The sequence below is a fragment of the Oncorhynchus tshawytscha genome, linkage group LG04, assembly GCF_018296145.1.
Source record: "Oncorhynchus tshawytscha isolate Ot180627B linkage group LG04, Otsh_v2.0, whole genome shotgun sequence".
NCBI classification, from domain to species: Eukaryota; Metazoa; Chordata; class Actinopteri; order Salmoniformes; family Salmonidae; genus Oncorhynchus; species Oncorhynchus tshawytscha.
Window position 1 is genome coordinate 8,841,309 of NC_056432.1, and position 20,855 is coordinate 8,862,163.

At 44.1% G+C, this 20,855-nt stretch overlaps 1 protein-coding gene across 2 annotated transcripts in view; it reads left to right on the forward strand.

The window, feature by feature from the left end:
* Positions 1 to 20,855, forward strand: part of spef2 (sperm flagellar 2) — a 47,831-nt gene that overhangs the window by 25,709 nt on the left and 1,267 nt on the right. Inside the window, exons 17-36 of one of the 2 annotated variants that reach the window (XM_042320276.1) lie at positions 2,738 to 2,855; positions 3,535 to 3,689; positions 3,844 to 4,017; positions 4,183 to 4,257; positions 4,488 to 4,630; positions 5,470 to 5,597; positions 9,507 to 9,645; positions 9,849 to 9,986; positions 12,236 to 12,399; positions 12,916 to 12,984; positions 13,230 to 13,359; positions 13,459 to 13,621; positions 14,050 to 14,175; positions 14,799 to 14,937; positions 15,091 to 15,320; positions 17,050 to 17,156; positions 18,383 to 18,565; positions 18,974 to 19,066; positions 19,370 to 19,540; positions 20,563 to 20,757. In XM_042320276.1, the coding sequence (XP_042176210.1) occupies positions 2,738 to 2,855; positions 3,535 to 3,689; positions 3,844 to 4,017; positions 4,183 to 4,257; positions 4,488 to 4,630; positions 5,470 to 5,597; positions 9,507 to 9,645; positions 9,849 to 9,986; positions 12,236 to 12,399; positions 12,916 to 12,984; positions 13,230 to 13,359; positions 13,459 to 13,621; positions 14,050 to 14,175; positions 14,799 to 14,937; positions 15,091 to 15,320; positions 17,050 to 17,156; positions 18,383 to 18,565; positions 18,974 to 19,066; positions 19,370 to 19,540; positions 20,563 to 20,757 (2,840 nt within the window). The remainder of the gene's footprint in view (positions 1 to 2,737; positions 2,856 to 3,534; positions 3,690 to 3,843; positions 4,018 to 4,182; positions 4,258 to 4,487; positions 4,631 to 5,469; positions 5,598 to 9,506; positions 9,646 to 9,848; positions 9,987 to 12,235; positions 12,400 to 12,915; positions 12,985 to 13,229; positions 13,360 to 13,458; positions 13,622 to 14,049; positions 14,176 to 14,798; positions 14,938 to 15,090; positions 15,321 to 17,049; positions 17,157 to 18,382; positions 18,566 to 18,973; positions 19,067 to 19,369; positions 19,541 to 20,562; positions 20,758 to 20,855) is intronic. The other variant, XM_042320277.1, reaches the window with a different exon arrangement.

Below are 20,855 nucleotides of genomic sequence, written 5' to 3' on the forward strand. Positions count from 1 at the left end.
TGAACACACCATCCCCACTGTCAAACACGGTGGTGGCAGCATCATGGTTTGGGCCTGCTTTTCTTCAGCAGGGACAGGGAAGATGGTTAAAATTGATGGGAAGATGGATGGAGCCAAATACAGGACCATTCTGGAAGAGAACCTGATGGAGTCTGCAAAAGACCTGAGACTGGGATGGAGATTTGTCTTCCAACAAGACAATGATCCAAAACATAAAGCAAAATCTACAATGGAATGGTTCAAAAATAAACATATCCAGGTGTTAGAATGGCCAAGTCAAAGTCCAGACCTGAATCCAATCGAGAATCTGTGGAAAGAACTGACAACTGCTGTTCACAAATGCTCTCCATCCAACCTCACTGAGCTCGAGCTGTTTTGCAAGGAGGAATGGGAAAAAATGTCAGTCTCTCGATGTGCAAAACTGATAGAGACATACCAAGCGACTTACAGCTGTAATCGCAGCAAAAGGTGGCGCTACAAAGTATTAACTTAAGGGGGCTGAATGATTTTGCACGCCCAATTGTTCAGTTTTTGATTTGTTAAAAAAGTTTGAAATATCCAATAAATGTCGTTCCACTTCATGATTGTGTCCCACTTGTTGTTGATTCTTCACAAAAAAATACAGTTTTATATCTTTATGTTTGAAGCCTGAAATGTGGCAAAAGGTCGCAAAGTTCAAGGGGGCCGAATACTTTCGCAAGGCACTGTAGGTGTGCCAATCTTGTAGCGTCACAGCCGAGAAGACTTGTGGCTATAATCGCGGCTAAAGGTGCTTCAACAAAGTATCAAATCAAATCAAATCAAATTTTATTTGTCACATACACATGGTTAGCAGATGTTAATGCGAGTGTAGCGAAATGCTTGTGCTTCTAGTTCCGACAATGCAGTAATAACGAGCAAGTAATCTAACTAACAATTCCAAACAAACTACTGTCTTATACACAGTGTAAGGGGATAAAGAATATGTACATAAGGATATATGAATGAGTGATGGTACAGAGCAGCATAGGCAAGATACAGTAGATGATATCGAGTACAGTATATACATATGAGATAAGTATGTAAACCAAGTGGCATAGTTAAAGTGGCTAGTGATACATGTATTACATAAGGATGCAGTCGATGATATAGAGTACAGTATCAACGTATGCATATGAGATGAACAATGTAGGGTAAGTAACATTATATAAGGTAGCATTGTTTAAAGTGGCTAGTGATATATTTACATCATTTCCCATCAATTCCCATGATTAAAGTGGCTGGAGTAGAGTCAGTGTCATTGACAGTGTGTTGGCAGTAGCCACTCAATGTTAGTGGTGGCTGTTTAACAGTCTGATGGCCTTGAGATAGAAGCTGTTTTTCAGTCTCTCGGTCCCAGCTTTGATGCACCTGTACTGACCTCGCCTTCTGGATGACAGCGGGGTGAACAGGCAGTGGCTCGGGTGGTTGATGTCCTTGATGATCTTTATGGCCTTCCTGTAGCATCGGGTGGTGTAGGTGTCCTGGAGGGCAGGTAGTTTGCAGGTAGTTTAATCGTTGCTATGGGAACGACATCTTCAACGCACGTTCTAATGAACTCGCACACCGTATCAGCGTATTCGTCAATGTTGTTGTCTGACGCAATACGAAACATCTCCCAGTCCACGTGATGGAAGCAGTCTTGGAGTGTGGAGTCAGCTTGGTCGGACCAGCGTTGGACAGACCTCAGCGTGGGAGCTTCTTGTTTTAGTTTCTGTCTGTAGGCAGGGATCAACAAAATGGAGTCGTGGTCAGCTTTTCCGAAAGGGGGCGGGGCAGGGCCTTATATGCGTCGCGGAAGTTAGAGTAACAATGATCCAGGGCCTTTCCACCCCTGGTTGCGCAATCGATATGCTGATCAAATTTAGGGAGTCTTGTTTTCAGATTAGCCTTGTTAAAATCCCCAGCTACAATGAATGCAGCCTCCGGATAAATCGTTTCCAGTTTGCAGAGAGTTAAATAAAGTTTGTTCAGAGCCATCAATGTGTCTGCTTGGGGGGATATATACGGCTGTGATTATAATCGAAGAGAATTCTCTTGGTAGATAATGCGGTCTACATTTGATTGTGAGGAATTCTAAATCAGGTGAACAGAAGGATTTGAGTTCCTGTATGTTTCTTTCATCACACCATGTCACGTTGGCCATAAGGCATACGCCCCCACCCCTCTTCTTACCAGAAAGATGTTTGTTTCTGTCGGCGCGATGCGTGGAGAAACCCGCTGGCTGCACCTTTACTGAGTAAAGGGTCTTGAATAAATTTGTACCAATGTCTAAACCTGTTTTTGCTTCGTCATTATGGGGTATTGTGTGTCGATTGATGAGGGGAATAAACTGTTTAGAACAATGCTGTAACGTAACAAAATGTGGAAAAAGTCAAGGGTGTAGTGTACCTTCCGAATACACTGTATGTCCTGGATGGCAGGGAGCTCGCCCCAAGTGATGCGCTGGGTGGGCGATTCCAGTCCTCGGGGCTTGATTGGTGTCACAGTTTTGTCCCAGCCCCAGATAACACCCCTGACTCCCAATATTCACCTAATCATGGTGTTCAGTTTAGAATGACATTTGATTAATCAGCTGTGTTTGCTGGGGATGGAGAAAACGTGTGACACCAATCAGGCCCCCGAGGACTGGAGTTGCCCACCCCTGCTCTCGACATTCTCCACATGTCATATGAGTTGCATGTGTGTAATGAATGACACAGACGGACTGTGTTTGTAGATGAGGAGGAGAGCTCTGACCTGGTCGGGGCTGGTGAGGAGAGCTGTGCCCCTGCTAGAGAGCACAATGTTGTCATCGCCAGGGACAAGAGCCTGGAGAAGAGACAGATCCAGCACAGGTACAGTTAGTACGATGACCACAAGACGCAGGTCTGGGTTCAAATAGTGTTTGTTTTCCTTCCAATAATTTGAGCCTTTGATCGAGACTGCCTTAGGTGACAAAGTGGGTGGGCATTACACTGTTGGGACTACTCCATTGGTGACATTGTGCCAGTCAAGATCAATCGAGTAGAACTAAATGGTTTGAAAGAAAAATAAATACTATTTGAACCCAGGTCTGATTATTGAGTACATCATCTCTAACATTGTTGTAAGTGATTTTCAGGGCTCTGAGTGTCTTTGAACTTTTAAACTAGCCCACTAACACACCATTGTGGGCGGCAGGGTAGCCTAGTGGTTAGAGCGTTGGACTAACCGGAAGGTAACAAGTTCAAACCCCCGAGCTGACAAAGGTACAAATCTGTCGTTCTGCCCCTGAACAGGCAGTTAACCCACTGTTCCTAGGCCGTCATTGAGAATTTGTTCTTAACTGACTTGCCTGGTTAAATAAAGATAAAATAAATAAATTGTTCTTCACACATTGAGTGTATTCACTAGGAACCAAACATAAGCAAAACAGGCCAAAACAGGGAGGGGACCCACCTTAATTTGTCCAATAACAAAAACAGTTTTTTCCATTGCAAAACATTTAGCTATGGTGTGCGCTAATGAATACAGCCTTTGTTATTATCACTGCAGGATCACAGCCTTCCAGGATACCTGGCCCAAGCTGGAGAAGTGGTTCTCTGGTAAACAGAGCATTCTGATGAGATTGAATGCTGAGATGTCGGAGGACATGCTCTTTAGAAAAGTGGAATCTATCCTGTACCAGGCCATGATGCAGTCGGAAAAAGGTACAGGGCACTAAGGGAATGGTTGATTTTAAGATAAGATATTAATTCCCCAAAATGGGAGATTTGACTTAATGCTACTTTGACTCTAAAATTGCCCAGTGAGATGCCTACTGTTCCTAAAGTTGTTCTATGTGTAATTATTTTGACCCACCAGGTGAGGGAGTTGTTTTGGACAGTGGGAAGGCACCAGCGGTCTCAACTGCTCTCGTCCAGGTAACTCCGGTTGCGGTCCCAGCTCCCACTGAGTCCACCTCCACCCTCACCCAGGAGGGCCTGACTCCACCTGTGAAATGCTCCAGCTCCAAGTCCAACTCTCGCTCCCCCAAAGGTTGGCTAACAACCACGCAGTGTATCAAATGGCACCCTATTCCCTACATACTGCACTACTTTTGACCATAGTTGTTCACTATATAAGGCATAGGGTACCATTTGGGACAGATAGTTTCAAAGACAAGAGAACCATGTGGTCAAACAGTTCTGTTCCATTCTGTAGGTTCACAGAGCAACATTGAGAAGAACACATCCGAAGGGAAAGATGTCCATCTTAAGCTGTCCAAGTCAGGATCAGGTCCATTACTGATATCAGCCTAGCTATTAGTAACATTCTACAACAAACAACAGTTGCTCTCACACTGTTTTTAAACCACATTAAAAAAAGAGGTATGGTGGCCTAGGGTCTTTGGAAAGACACTCAATTTCCTTTCTATATCCGATCCAATAAACAATGAATATGAGAGGAGTGGGACTGCCCCGTTCCTTTAAAAAAATAAAATATCCCTTTTTCCCCATTGCTTCCAGGAGGAGCCGTGGGGCATTCTAGAACGTTGTCCATAGCCTCCTCCTTTGAGAATTCCCATGGTGTGACCACCAGCCCTACAGAGCCCCTAGCTCCCACCCCTGGTACTACACACTGGGTGTATGTGGACGAGCCCCTTCCCAAGGTACAGTAGGAGTAGGGTGTTGTTTCCCATAGATGCTAATCTTGGATCAGTTTTGCATTTCCCCCACTAGTGGTTAAGGTTAGGATGGGGAAAAACAGAAGCTGATCCTAGATCTGTACCTAGGGGGAACTTTACCCTGTACTGGTGGAAGACAAGAGAACCATTATAGGTTTGCATGGGCTTTTTCTCTTCCCATGAGCTCTCAGTCAGAATGCATAGTCTCATTAGCTCTCAGTTAGAAATCATAGTCTCATTAGCTCTGTCAGAATGCATAGTCTCATTAGCTCTGTCAGAATGCATAGTCACATTAGCTCTCTGTCAGAATGCATAGTCTCATGAGCTCTCAGTCAGAATGCATAATCTCATTAGCTCTCAGTCAGAATGCATAGTCTCATTAGCTCTCAGTCAGAATGCATAATCTCATTAGCTCTCAGTCAGAATGCATGGATGTGTTCAGCATAAAGGTTCAGGCAAATTACGAATCAATTAACAAAGAGAACCAGGCATTGGTCCTTCTGCCCTCATTCTTGAAATCAAGGAGGTCGAGAACGATAAAGGTTGAGTTGAGTCATTTGCGATAGCCATGGATGGCCACGAGGGACCTCCCAAACTTCTATTTACACTCATTGGCCTGGTCTCTGTCTATGTTTGAGCCTGCATTTCCCCATTCAACTTTCTTTTGTGGAGTAGGGTGAAGTTGCCCCTAGACGCTGATCTTGAGTCAGTTTTGCATTTCTCCCACTAATGGTTAAGGTTAGGATTGGGGAAAAGAAAGCTGATCTTAGATCTGTAACTATGGGAAACTTCACCCCAGAGCATCTTTTGTCTCTCTTCCCCAGGAGATACCAGAGTACCTGGTTCCATACTGGGAGAATGTGTGTAACTCCTATGTGACTAACGTCAAGGCTGTGATGCAGAACCTCCGCACAGAACGCATCTTGATCATTCACCATCTGTTTAACATCAGGTAAGGATAAAGGATCGGTGTCCCGCTAGCGGGACAACTTCCGGTGAAACTGGAGGGTGCGCAATTCAAATAAATTAGCATAAATATTATGGATTTTAAACATTTAGGTACATATAAGTGTCTTGTCAGCTGAAAGCTTAAATTCCTAATTGCGCTGTCCGATTTACAGTAGCAATTACAGTGCAAACATGCCATGCGATTGTTTGAGGACGGCGCCCCACATCAAAATATTTTTCCACTCGTACAGGTTTCATACATTCACATATAATGATTAAATATTCACTTTTTGAAAGTCTTCCTCTGATTTGTCATCCAAATGGTCCCAGCTATAACCTGTAGTGTCGTTTTGTTAGATAAAATCCTTCTTTATATCCAAAAAAGTCTGTTTAATTTGGGCCATCGAGGAAGGAGGAATCCGAAAATCTACCCCTAAACTTTGTTTCAACAAGTCAGAAAACATTTCTATTTACTCACCCTAGATTCCAAGAACACAGGATGAGATGTTACTATCCTTTGTGCAAGCACTTCCAAGAGTTAATGAACAGTGAGCCTGGTGAAATTTGGGGAGCGCATCGTCAGTAGTGTACCTTTGGTTCCTAGGGTGTTTCGGCCTTTCACACTATACACCCTCCCCAAAGGCGGCCAGCGACAGGGTGATCAATCCTACGCTTGCGTCCCATTCCCAATTAGTCATGGGAGTTGCCTTGTTGTTGATAGCCAACATCCCATGGGACTATGCTTGGCAGGGGCGTCATCCTCCCTGAGTCAAGCATTGTTGACCGCATACCTCCTGGCCCTCTCACTTCGGGGCCCAGCTGGGGTCTTTCCTCTTCATCCAGAGCCACTGACTGCTGCCTTCTGCCGCCTCCGATACAGCTTTGATTGCCGAACGCTGGCTCTGGCCCTTAATTCCCAGGTCTCTAAGCAGTCTGGTTGTAGATGTTGCCACAAAACCTCTGCAGCCCACCTCCACTGGTCGGACTTCTGTGTTCCAGCCATGATGCCGTGCTTCGGCAGCTAGATCGGCATAGCGCAGATTTTTTCGCTCATAAGCCTCATCTACTGAGTCCTCCCAGGGTACTGTGAGCTCAATGATGAAGACCTTCTTGAGCGAACGGGACCAGAGCACCATGTCAGGTCTTAGGGTGGTGGTTGCGATCTCCGGAGGAAACACAAGTTGCCGGCCAATGTCAGCTAGCATTTTCCAGTCGCGGGCCAAGCGCAGCTGGTCTCGCTCTAATGGTGTAGAGCCGCTCTTCGGTGGTTTAAAATGTAATCAAACTATAATATTTTTTTCGGAAAGAAGTATGTTCAATAGGAAACTGATTTTAGCAGGTGCATAATGTCTTCATGGCGCGCGCAAACACGAATTTCCAAGACTGTCCTACTAAAACTGTTATTTCTTATTTGTTTTTTGAAGTTTTCAAGCCTGGAAGTTTGAACATAGACTGCTGACACCCTGTGGAAGCCATAGGAATTGCATCCAGGGAGCTAATTTTCAATATGACCTATCTCTTGCATTTCTAAGAGGATGGTCTCTCTCAACAACAACAAAAATATGGTTAGTTTTTCTTTGGATTTTCTCCTACCATATCTATTGTGTTATATTCTCCTACATTATTTTAACATTTCTACAAACTTAAAAGTGTTTTATTTTCAATGGTACCAATTATATGCATATCCTGGCTTCAGGGCCTGAGCAACAGGCAGTTTACTTTGGGCAGGTCATTCAGGCAGGAATTGGAGAAAAAAATGGGCCTAGCGCTAAGAAGTTTTAACAATGGCGCCGGAGAAGAAGACTGACGTTTTACATAACCGATTGTGTTTTTTGTTTGTTTATTTGCTTTTTTATTTTGTACATTATGTTGCCGCTACCGTCTCTTATGACCGAAAATAACTTCTGGACATCAGGACTGAGATTACTCACCACGGACTGGCAGAATACCATTTTTTCCTTTAAAACCTCTTTGGGCTAGGTGGGGCGCTACTGACCCACCTCGACAACATCCGGTGAAATCTGAGGACAACGCCCCTCATACACCAGCATTAAAAACATTTTCCAAACCAGTAGAGGCGTCACAAAAATCAGAAATAGCGATAAAATAAATCACTTACCTTTGAAGATCTTCCTCTGTTTGCAATCGCAAGGGTCGTAGCTACACAACAAATGGTCATTTTGTTCGATAAAGTCCTTTATATACCAAAAAAGTCAGTTTAGTTGGTGCGTTTGATTCAGTAATCCACCCGTTCCACGGGCAGACAAAGGAATCCGAAAGTTACCAATAAACTGTCCAAACAAGTCAAACAACGTTTCTAATCAATCCCCAGGTACCCTAATATGTAAATAAATGATACAATTTAAGACAGAATGTAGTATGTTCAATACCGGAGATAAATAACGAGGTGCGCACCCTCATCCACGCGCACCACAAGACTACAGTCAAAATGAGAGCCACCTTGAAAAACTACAACTACTAATTAATTTTTCAGAAAACAAGCCTGAAAAATTAAATTTGACATCGTTTAGTGCACAATGGACGTAAGAGAAAAGGGAATACCTAGTCAGTTGTACAACTGAAATGGATCTTCCGAATTTAACCCAACTCTGACAAACCCATATTATTTCTCCTGGTCCCAGATCTGTAAACTCCTATATCACAAACAGATCTGGGACCAGGCTACGGTATTGTTACCTCCTTTCTTAGAACAGTGATGTCTGTTAAATGCACTTAAAATTTATTTCACTTCACATGCCATTTCACAACATTTAATCTGTGCTGATCTCTAACCAAATTGTATTGGTCACATACACGTGCTTAACAGATGTTATTGGTCACATACACGTGCTTAACAGATGTTATTGCGGGTGTAGCAAAATGCTTATGTTTCTAGCACCAACAGTGCAGTAACATCTAACAACTTCACAACTATACACACAAATCTAAAGCAAAGGAATGGAATTAAGAATATAGAAATATTTGGACAATCAATGTCAGAGCGGCATAGACTAAGATACAGTAGGATAGAATACAGTATATACATATGAGATGAGTAATGCATAGACTAAGATACAGTAGGAATACAATAGAATACAGTATATACATATGAGATGAGTAATGCATAGACTAAGATACAGTGGAATACAATAGAATACAGTATATACATATGAGATGAGTAATGCATAGACTAAGATACAGTAGAATACAATAGAATACAGTATATACATATGAGATGAGTAATGCAAAAAATATGTAAACATTATTAAAGTGGCCAGGGATTTCAAGTCATGTCTGTTGTTTTTTGATCTGATCTCGCATCAGTGAGGATGACTTGGATCTATACTCCTGCTGTAAAAAGATCAAGGGTGTGGGGTTTCCATGTCACCAAGTTCAATAACAAAACCAGTAGCACAAATAGAACACAAAGGGGAAGTTTATTAGGGATTTTGGTACACGGAGAATTCACCAATCACCTCACAATCCACAAGCTGTTCCCTTTGTCCATTCTGTTTTCCAAGGGTTATCCTCACACTCGGGTCCTCAGCCAATCCAGCACATAAGGGGGGCAATCCAACATTCCAGGTCACAACAGGCAATCACACAGATTTTTTTTGTTGCTCTTGTTTCTCTCACCCTTCATACCTCTCTTGTCTCTCACGTCCAATGCCTCTTTGTGAAGGCTGCTTCCTCCTTTATCCCCAAGCACTCCCTGGCTTAACGATTTACAGTCTTGCCTCGTTGGAGCAGGAAGTCCATATAAGGCTTTGGGGTGGAGCCAGCGACCTGCAAGATATCTCTCCTCGATGACCACTCCCCTCACCTCTTCCTGCCGTCTGCCACACTGCATTTGGGATATGTACAGTGTGAACAGAGAGAAGTAACTCTGACTCTTATCTTGTGACGCTTGCAGAGAGGAGTTTAAGCAGTACCTCCGACGGCCCGACCTGAAGCAAGAGTTTGTGTCCCAGTGGCAGCAGAACTATAACAGCATCCCCAAGGACATGAGAGATGACGAGGAGACCAAGGCAGAGCTGCACCAGCGTCTGGATGTAGGCTACAGTAACACAAGCGCCATCAAATCCGTGTCTGTTATGACATTTGCTCATGTCTGTTGTTTTTCCCATTGCCTGTCAATACTGATAGTCTGTCTGTCGCTATGTTGGTCTATCCGTCCGTCCGTCCTTCTGTCTCGTCGGTCTGTCCTTCTGTCTGTGTTTGTCTATCTGTCTCGTCTGGTGTCGTGACACTGCAGGACCTGCGCGAGCGTCTGTGGGACATCTGTGATAAGCGTAAGGAAGAAGCGGGGCAGGAGCGGGCGGCGATCATGTGCGACGGCTGGCTGGAAGACCACACGGCGGTGCTCATCAACCATTTCTCCACACTAATACAGGTGATGCTCCTCCCATCCTGTCCATGAACATGTTATCTCAGCATCACCCAGAACCAAATATCACATGTGCTTGCCAGCTGACAATAAAAAGCAAGTTGAAATGAGTTGAAATACTATGGCTGACCCTTTAAAACAACATGTATCACTAGTGTATGTGACAATAAAACTTCTTTTTTTTTAAATATATATATATATATATATAAATATATACAGTACCAGTCAAAAGTTTGGAGACACCTACTCATTCCAGGATTTTTCTTTATTTTTACTATTTTCTACATTGTAGAATAATAGTGAAGACATCAAAACTATGAAATAACATATGGAATCATGTAGTAACCAAAAAGGTTTAAAACAAATCAAAATATATGTTATATTTGAGATTCTTCAAAGTAGCCACCCTTTGCCTTGATGACAGCATTGCACACTCTTGGCATTCTCTCAACCAGCTTCATAAGGTAGTCACCTGGAATGCATTTCAATTAACAGGTGTGCCTTGTTAAAAGTTAATTTGAGGAATTAATTTTTTTCTTAATGCGTTAGAGACAATCAGTTTTGTTGTGACATGGTAGTGGAGGTAAACAGAAGACAGCCCTATTTGGTAAAAGACCAAGTCCATATTATGGCAAGAACAGCTAAAATAAGCAAAGAGAAGCGACAGTCCATCATTACTTTAAGACATGAAGGTCAATCAATGTTTTAAAATTTCAGGAACTTTTAAAGTTTCTTCAAGTCTAGTCACAATCCCATCAAGCGCGATGATGAAACTGTCTCTCATGAGGACCGCCACAGGAAAGGAAGACCCAGAGTTACCTCTGCTGCAGAGGATAAGTTCATTAGAGTTAACTGCACCTCCGCTTGCAGCCCAAATGCTTCACAGATTTCAAGTACAGACACATCTCAACATTAACTGTTCCAAGGAGACTGCGTGAATCTGGCCTTCAGGGTCGAATTGCTGCAAAGAAACCACTACTAAAGGACACAAATAAGAAGAAGAGACTTGCTTTGGCCAAGAAACATGATCAATGGACATTAGACCGGTGGAAATCTGTCCTTTGGTCTGATGACTCCAAATTTGAGGTTTTTGGTTCCAACCACCATGTGTTTATCGACATAACTTGAAAGGCTGCTCAGCAAGAAAGAAGCCACTGCTCCAAAACCGCCATAAAAAGCCAGACTATGGTTTGCAACTGCACATGGGGACAAAGATCATACTTTTTGGAGAAATGTCCTCTGGTCTGATGAAACAAAAATAGAACTGTTTGGCCATAATGACCATCGTTATGCTTGGAGGAAAAAGGGGGAGGCTTACAAGCCAAAGAACACCATCCCAACCGTGAAGCACGGGGGTGGCAGCATCATGTTGTGGGGGTGCTTTGCAGCAGGAGGGACTGGTGCATTTCACAAACTAGATGGCATCATGAGGGAGGAAAATGATGTGGATATATTGAAGCAACGTCTCAAGACATTAGTCAGGAAGCTAAAGCTTGGTCGTAAATGGGTCTTCCAAATGGACAATGACTCCAAGCATACTTCCAAAGTGTTAACAAAATGACTTAAGACAACAAAGTCAAGGTATTGGAGTGGCCATCACAAAGCCCTGACCTTAATCCCATAGAAAATTTGTGGCCAGAACTTAAAAAGCTTGTGTGAGCAAGGATGCCTACAAACCTGACTCAGTTACACCAGCTCTGTCAGGAGGAATGGGCCAAAATTCACCCAACTTATTGTGGGAAGCTTGTGGAAGGCTACCCAAAACGTTTGACCCAAGTTAAACAATTTAAAGGCAATGCTACCAAATACTAATTGAGTGTATGTAAACTTCTGACCCACTGGGAATGTGATGAAAGAAATAAAAGCTGAAATAAATAATTCTCTCTTCTATTATTCTGACATTTCACATTCTTAAAATAAAGTGGTGATCCTAACTGACCTAAGACAGGGACTTTTTACGAGGTTTAAATGTCAGGAATTGTGAAAAAAACTGAGTTTAAATGTATTTGGCTCAGGTGTATGTAAACTTCCGACTTCAACTGTGTATATATTTTTTTTTTTAAATCCAGGACTAGGCTTAATATGTGTCTGGGAAACCGTCCCTAATTGTTTAATCTGTCATGAGCGACTGTGCAATTGCTTACGTGTATTAGTGAAAACGGGAATGTTTCAGGTTTGGATTTTATCTCCATTTCGAGGTTGGTTAGCTCCTTGGCTGAAACGTACACTGATGTACTAATGTTGTCCTCCTCCAGGTGGAAGTGGACCGATTCCAGGACTCTCTACGTCTCCTGCGGGATTACTACACAGGCATGTACAAACAGGTGCTGTCTGAGGCGGCGCCAGAATTCACCTGTATTCCACTGCTAGACATCGTGGCGCTGGAGGAGCCAGGAAACCAGACTGACAAATCCAAGAGGCAAGCAGAAGGCTGCTGCTCAGGGGAAGGGATTCGTCCAGATTCATCCAAAATACCTAGGGTGTATTCACTAGAAACTATTTTGAACCAAATGGAAGCAAACAGGGAGGGACCAATCTACATTTGTCCAATAATATAACTCCTGTTTTGGTTGCAAAACAGTTTTTTTCCATTGAAAAATGTTTTGCTACGGTGTGCCCTAATGAATACACACCTGCTTTTCTGACAGTTATTCTCCATTGATGTATAATAGAAACTGACCTAGCTAGCTGCTCTCCCCTAGCCCAAATCCAGATTTTCTGTCAGTTATTATCCATTTATGCCGAGCATAATGAAGTGGCGTTTTGCGCAGCCAATCACAGCACGGACCCATTTGATCTGGTATGCCAATGCCAGTCAGGGAGAGTCACAGCTATTTCAATAGTTAATACCTTTGCTTATTTAGGGGAATTTACAGTATAAGGTTTTCATCAATTGTTACTGTCGTCTCATCATCAAACACTCCTGTCCCTCCAGTTCTGAAAGAGTCACCAAGAGTGCTGGTAAAAGAGACTGTGAAGGAGACGAGAAGAAGAAAACCAAAGTGTAAGAGAAAGCACTGCCCAATTTACCTCTCACCTTGGTCAAATATGGACACGTCAAAGGGATATTTCCTACAAAAACATTATTGTAGAATTTTGTTTCACATAAGTCCACTGTTAATGCAATCCCATTTTTTGTTTTGCATGTCAGCAGTCAGGTTTTCAAGATAAGGCACTTTCAGCACAGAGCAAGAACTACCATTGATGATGCGTTTTGCATCGTGTAATTTTGTTCGTCTGTTATTGCAGTGTTCCACTGATTCCCCGCAGACCTCCCTCTACCGAAGTGGCCTCTATGAAACAGAAAGGCTTCCAGGACCCCGACGAGAAGCTGCTGCATGACATCTATCAGACTGCTCTGACAGCCATCAACAACATGGTGAAGAAGTGTGTGTGCAGTGTGTGTGTGTGTGTGTGTGTGTGTGCAGTGTGTGTGAGCGTATGTATGTGTTTCTCATGGGTAGTTGTGTGTGTCCAGGTGTCAGTGGAGGCGGCTCAACGCGAGGCAGAGGAGAATGAGGAGGCTCAGCAGCAGATGGATAGAGAACGGCTACAGAGAATGTCCCAAGCCTCCGCCTCCGCTGCAGCCGCCGCAGCCAACTCTGGCAAGGACAAGAAGAAAGCTGGCACCAAGAAGAAAGGTTGGACTTATTCGACCCCAGTGGTTTTCAAATCCGAGCCTGGAGGTCCGGAGTACTGCTGGTTTTCTGTTCTACCTGAAAATAATTGTACCCAACTGGTGTCCCAGGTCTAAATCAGTCCTTTATTAGAGGAGAACAATGATAATCACTAGCTTCAAGGTCCAGATTTGGATTTGCCCCGTACTCTCTCTCACTCCACAATCGTCTCCTCTCACCGTTCATAAGAAGTGTCCCTCTTTAAATTGAGTACATGATCTACTGTCACAAGCTACTATGATCAGCATTGTTTGTTTGATGGGACTGGGATCCCTGCACATCAGTATGTGTCAAGCATATTTATTTTTGTGTCAACAGTTTTGAGGATTTTCTCTTGAAAATGACGCCAGGCCTTATTTTGATGTGTAATTTTGGGTGACTTTCTTTTTTAGGCCCCCCCTCCCCTGCTCAGGAGCCCAGCCCACCCCCTGCCCCAGAGGAAGATTCAGAGGAGGTCTGCAAGAGGGCCATACGGAACAAAATCAGACAGGAGTATGCTGCAGCTCTCGACCATGAAGGTACCAAACTACAGCATTGGCTGTAGAGCCCAAATACCACCCTATTCCCTATATAGTGCACTACTGTTGACCAGAGTCCTGTGGGTCCTTATCACATTAGTGCCCTATATAGGTAATAGGGTGCCTTTTGGGATGCAGCCTTCACCAGCGGAGACACTCATGCATACCCCGCAAGACATGCCATCAGAGGTCTTTTCACAGTCCCCAAGTCCAGAGCAGACTATGGGAAATGTACAGTACTACATAGAGCCATGACTACATGAATCTCCGCATCAGGTAACTGATGCAAGCAGTAGAATCAGATTTTTTTTTTTAACAGGTAAAAATACACCTTATGGACCAGCGGGGACTGTGAAGTAACACAAACATAGGCACAGACACATGAATACACACACATGATAACATATGCGCTATACACACACACGTACACATGGATTTTGTGTTGTAGATACGTGGTAGTGAAGTATGGGCCTGAGGGCACACACTTAGTGTGTTGTGAATTCTGTAATGAATGTATTGTAATGTTTTTAAAATTGTATAACTGAAGAGTAGCTGGCAGCAGCTAATGGGGATCCATAACAAATATAAAGGCTTTTACGTGCCCCTCCACCCCACCCTCCCAGACAGTGCAGTGAAGGTGCGTGTGGAGCTGGTCAAGGCCTGTGCTCTGTGCATGGTGAGGGTCCTGCACAGACAGGCAGAGCAGGCCTTCAGGACCATGGAGGAGTGGCTGGGAGCCCGATTCCTGTCTGAGATGAACAGGTATACTCCGGCGATGAAGTTCCCCCTAGGTACAGGTCCAGGATCAGCTTCCCCTCCCCAATCCTAACCTTAACCATTAGTGGGGATAAAATGCTAAACTGACCCAAGATCAGCATCTAGGGTCAACTTCACCCTACTTCTCTGTCCCCCCAGCATTGACCAGCTGGCTGAGGTGGTGCGTCACCACATCGAGTCGGCTGCCAAGCTCCAGAGTGAGCTGATGCTGGTATGCACAGACTTCTTCCTGAACGGGGACGTGCGGGTTGTTGTCAGTCCCCCTAACCCTCCCCGCCCCGCCCCTTTGGAGCTTCCCACAGACAGCACTCTCACCATCCTTCAGTTGGAGGCCTTCTACCGCCAGCTACGCAAGGTGGCGCCCACAGGTCTGCAACATTAATATATGTACACAGTATTACCCAAGTATATGTACTAATCTATGTCATTATCAGTGGTGGAACAAGTACTCAATTGTCATACTTGCATAAAAGTAAAGTTACCTTAATAGAAAATGCTTACTTGAGTAAAAGTAAAGTTACCTTAATAGAAAATGCTTACTTGGGTAAAAGTAAAGTTACCTTAATAGAAAATGCTTACTTGAGTAAAAGTAAAGTTACCTTAATAGAAAATGACTCAAGTAAAAGTCACCCAGTAAAATGCTTACATGAGTAAAAATCTAAAAGTATTTGGTTTTAAAAATACTTAAGCATTAAAAGTAAATGGAATTGCTCAAATGTACTTAAGTATCAAAAGTAAAAGTATAAATAATTAAAAATTCCTTATATTAAGCAAACCAGTAGGGATGAACAGGGATGTTTTCTTGATAAGTGTGTGAATTGGACAATTTTACTGTCAAAATGTTACGAGTACTTTTGGGTGTCAGGGAAAATGTATGGAGCAAAATAAAAGTAAATGTTGCCAAAAATATAAATAGTAAAGTACAGATACCAACAAAAAATACTTAAGTAGTACTGTAAAGTATTTTCACTAAAGTACTTTACGCCACTGGTAATTATATATTTATAGTAACATTAAATAGTACCCGCAAAACACCAGTCTCAACGTCAACAGTGAAGAGGCGAATCTGGGATGCTGTCCTTCTAGTTCAGAGTTCCTCTGTCCAGTGTCTGTGTTCTTTTGTCCATCTTAATATTTTATTTTTATTGGCCAGTCTGAGATATGGCTTTTTCTTTGCTACTCTGCCTAGAAGGCCAGCATCCCAGAGTCGCCTCTTCACTGTTGACGTTGAGACTGGTGTTTTGCGGGTACAATTTAATGAAGCTGCCAGTTGAGGACTTGTGAGGCGTAAATACTCATGTACTTGTACTCTTGCTCAGTTGTGCACCGGGGCCTCCCACTCCTCTTTCTATGCTGGTTCTGGTTAGAAGCAGTTTGCGCTGTTCTGTGAAGGGAGTAGTACACAGAATTGTACGAGATCTTAAGTTTCCTGAAAATTTTTGCATGGAATAAGCCTTCATTTCTCAGAAGAAAGTCTTTGTTTCTGGCCATTTTGAGCCTGTAATCAAACCCACAAATGCTGATGTTCCAGATACTCAACTAGTCTAAAGAAGGACAGTTTTATTGCTTCTTTAATCAAGACAACAGTTGTCAGCTGTGCTAACATAATTGCAAAAGGGTTTTCTAATGAACAATTAGTCTTTTAAAATGATAAACTTGGATTAGCTAACACAACGTGCCATTGGAACACAGGAGTGATGGTTGCTGATAATGGGCCTCTGTACGCCTATGTAGATATTCCATAAAAAATCTGCCGTTTCCAGCAACAATAGTAATTTACAACATTAACAATGTCTACACTGTATTTCTGATACATTTTATGTTATTTTAATGGACAAAAAAATTGCTTTTCTTTAAAAAACAAGGACATTGGATTCCCCTGATTTATGTGAATCTCAATTGTATTTCTTTGATTCCTCATGTCCTTTTTTCTCGCTTCCTTCTCAAAACGCATTGGAGGAGGAGATCCGAGGTTCCTCTCCTCTGACCTCCTCCAATGCATTTTGATAAGGAGGTGAGGAGAAAGGATGCGAGGAATCAAGGATTTATCAACTGATACGCTTGAGATTCACCCATCGACTCTGTGTCTCCCGTCAGGTGTGCAGTGCAGTACTGACTTCTGGGAGATCCTGCAGGAGATCACCTCTCTGAACATGGGGACCAACGCACTGCCAGACCCCTGGATGCACATCTCAGAGTCTCAGGTACACTCACTAGCTGGCTGTCTGGTTGGCTGACTGACTGACTGACTCACTGGCTGGCTGGCTGACTGACTGGCTGGCTGGCTGACTGACTGACTGACTCACTGGCTGACTCACTGACTGACTGGCCGACTCACAGACTGACTGACTGGCCGACTCACTGACTGACTCACTCACTGACCCGCTGACTCACTCACTGCACTCACTGACCCGCTGACTGACTGACCCACTGACTGACTGGCTTGACTCACTGACTGACTCACTGGCTGGCTGACTGACCCAGTGGCTGGCTGGCTGACACCGCTGACTGACTCACTCACTGGCTGACTCACTGGCTGACTCACTGGCTGACTGACTGACCAACTCACTGACTGACTCGCTGGTTGACTGACCCACTGGCTCACTGACCCGCTGGCTGACTGACCCCCTGGCTGACTGACCCATTGGCTGACTAACTCACTGACTGACTGGCTTGACTTACTGACTGACTCGCTGGTTGACTGACCCACTGGCTCACTGACCCGCTGGCTGACTGACTGACTCACTGACCCACTGTCTGTCTGACTGACTGACTGACCCACTGACTGACCCATTGGCTGACTGGCTGACTGACCCATTGGCTGACTGACTAACTGACTGGCTGACTAACTCACTGACTGGCTGACTGACTCACTCACTGACTGACTCACTGACTGATTCACTGACTGGCTGACTAACTGACTGGCTGACTGACTCACTGACTAACTGACCTGCTGACTGACTGACCCATGGGCTGACTTACTGACTGACCCATGGGCTGGCTGGCTGGCTGACTGGCTGGCTGGCTGACTGACTGGCTGACTGACCCATTGGCTGGCTGACTGACTGACTGACTGGCTGGCTGACTGGCTGGCTGACTGACCCATTGGCTTGACTGATTGACTGACCCATTGGCTGGCTGACTGACTGACTGACTGGCTGGCTGACTGGCTGGCTGACTGACCCATTGGCTTGACTGATTGACTGACCCATTGGCTGGCTGACTGACTGGCTGGCTGACTGGCTGGCTGACTGACCCATTGGCTTGACTGATTGACTGACCCATTGGCTGGCTGACTGACTGACTGACTGGCTGGCTGACTCACAACATGGCTACTAGGGTGTCATCACGGCCACAAACAGTCATGTTCTCATGAACAGACATGGAGTGTGTGTGTGTTTGTGTTTGTGTGAAATGTGTGTGTGTGTAGCTGGTGGAGCTGGTGTCAATGCTAACCCAGAACACAGAGATGCTGGACTGGCGTCAGTTCCTGCTGAGTGCCGCCCTCCCCTGGCCCACCCCTACTCTGCCTCAGCTGCTGCAAGTGTTGGCCCGCTTCAAGATGGAGGACACTGGGGCCACAGGGTCTTTGACTGAGGAGCAGTACTTAAAGGTACCTTCCTGCGCTATGGGGTGAAGTTTCCCCCTAGGTACAGATCTAGGTTTAGCTTCCCCATCCCCAATCCTAACCTTAACCATCAGTGGGGGAAATGCTAAACTGACCCATGAACAGCATCAAGGGGAAACTTCACCATATACCACCTACCTACAGTACACTACCAGCTCTTCAACAAACTCTACTATCACCATCACGTTTCCCATTAAACACAGTGATATTAGCACTTTTTAAACATATGGCAGTCAAATCTTTATGTCTTGGTTAGCATCAAATGATGGCTGCCAAAATTCATGAATTACATCATCATTACAGGTGGTAGGTGAAGACGTGACATTGCCGCTCATACTGTGATACCTGGTTGACATGTATGGAATGAATCATATTTTCTTGCTTCATTATTAGGTTGAGTTGTGGTTCCCCAGTGAGCGGGCACTGCCCATTCCCGAAGACCTGTCTGAGCCACTTCCTTACGATCGCTTGGCTAATCTACGGAAGGTACACATAGCAACAACACCCAGACCTGGATTCAAATACTATTCGAAATCTTTTAAATACTTTTAGTGCTGAGTTAAGCCTGCCTGGAGTGTCAGATGGGCGGGGTTTGCAGTTTTGCGACTACTCTATTGGTTCCATTGTGCCAGGCAAGCTCAATCAAGCCCAAATAAGGTATTTGAAATTATTTTAAATAGTATTTGAACCCAGGTCTCACAACAACCAACTGCTTGAATTTATAAATGGAATAATACAAATCATCACACAATGTTGCATTGATAACTCATCTGCAAATATTTCTTGCAGTTTTTCTTCCTGCTTTTCGCCGACCCCGATTGCTCGCCAGCTCGTGTCGACTACGTGACCATGCTGCTGTACTTCGCCGCCCACCCTGACCCTACGCAGGGCTTTGTCCGAGCTCTCAGTGTCGTCATGGGACAGCCGCTTCGACATCAGTCTAGCAGTAGACTTCTCAAGGTTGGCTTCGTCACTCTGCATCCAAGGCTGCATGTGAAGCAGCATCCTATTCCCTTACATAGTGTCCCGACTCTAGTCAAAAGGAGTGTACTATATAGTGTCCCGACTCTAGTCAAAAGGACTGTACTATATAGTGTCCCGACTCTAGTCAAAAGGAGTGTACTATATAGTGTCCCGACTCTAGTCAAAAGGACTGTACTATATAGTGTCCCGACTCTAGTCAAAAGGAGTGTACTATATAGTGTGTCTAGTCAAAAGGACTCTAGTCAACAGGAGTGTAGTATATAGTGTCCCGACTCTAGTCAAAAGGAGTGTGTACTATATAGTGTCCCGACTCTAGTCAAAAGCAGTGTACTATATAGTGTCCCGACTCTAGTCAACAGGAGTCAAAAGGACTGTACTATATAGTGTCCTGACTCTAGTCAAAAGGACTGTACTATATAGTGTCCCGACTCTAGTCAAAAGGAGTGTACTATATAGTGTCCTGACTCTAGTCAAAAGGACTGTACTATAGCCTAGTACTATATAGTGTCCCGACTCTAGTCAACAGGAGTGTAGTATATAGTGTCCCGACTCTAGTCAAAAGGAGTGTACTATATAGTGTCCCGACTCTAGCCAAAAGGAGTGTACTATATAGTGTCCCGACTCTAGTCAAAAGGAGTGTACTGTATAGGGGAATATGGTACCGTTTTGTCCTTAACTACACCTCATAGTCCCTATTAGATGTATCATGTGCATATGTTTCAAGTCCAGTTTCATCAACATACTGTGGTATGTTGATAACTAAGTAGCAGTAGTAGTAGTAATAGCAGAAGCACTAATAGTCGTAGTAGCAGTAATAGTATCAGTAGTAGCAATAGCAGTAGTAGTAGCAGCAGTAGTAGTTGTTGTATTAGTGTCAGTAGTTGCAGTAGTAGTTGTAGTAGTAGTACCATTAGTAGTAGTAGCTTGGCCTTGGTGGGATAGCTCAGAGCATCTGCTAATTTCTATCCATTGTTTGATGACTAACTGTGAATTTGTAGTCGGTGCCTTACATGGAGGAGGGGCTGAGTGAGTCGACCGAGCTAGAGGAGGAGGTGGAGCCTCAGGGGGGGCCAAGAGGGGAGGAGGGGGTGTCCATCCCTGCCCTCCTCCGAGCTATCTGTCACGGGGGAGCCTGGGGGGCATGCCAGAACCGCTTTCATCCCAACTGGAAGACTCCTGATGAATATAAAGAGGTACAGGACAGGAGTTTCACTCCCTTCTGTAAGATATATATATAAATATAAATATAACCTGGTCCCAGATCTGTTTGTGTTGTCATGACAACTCCCTG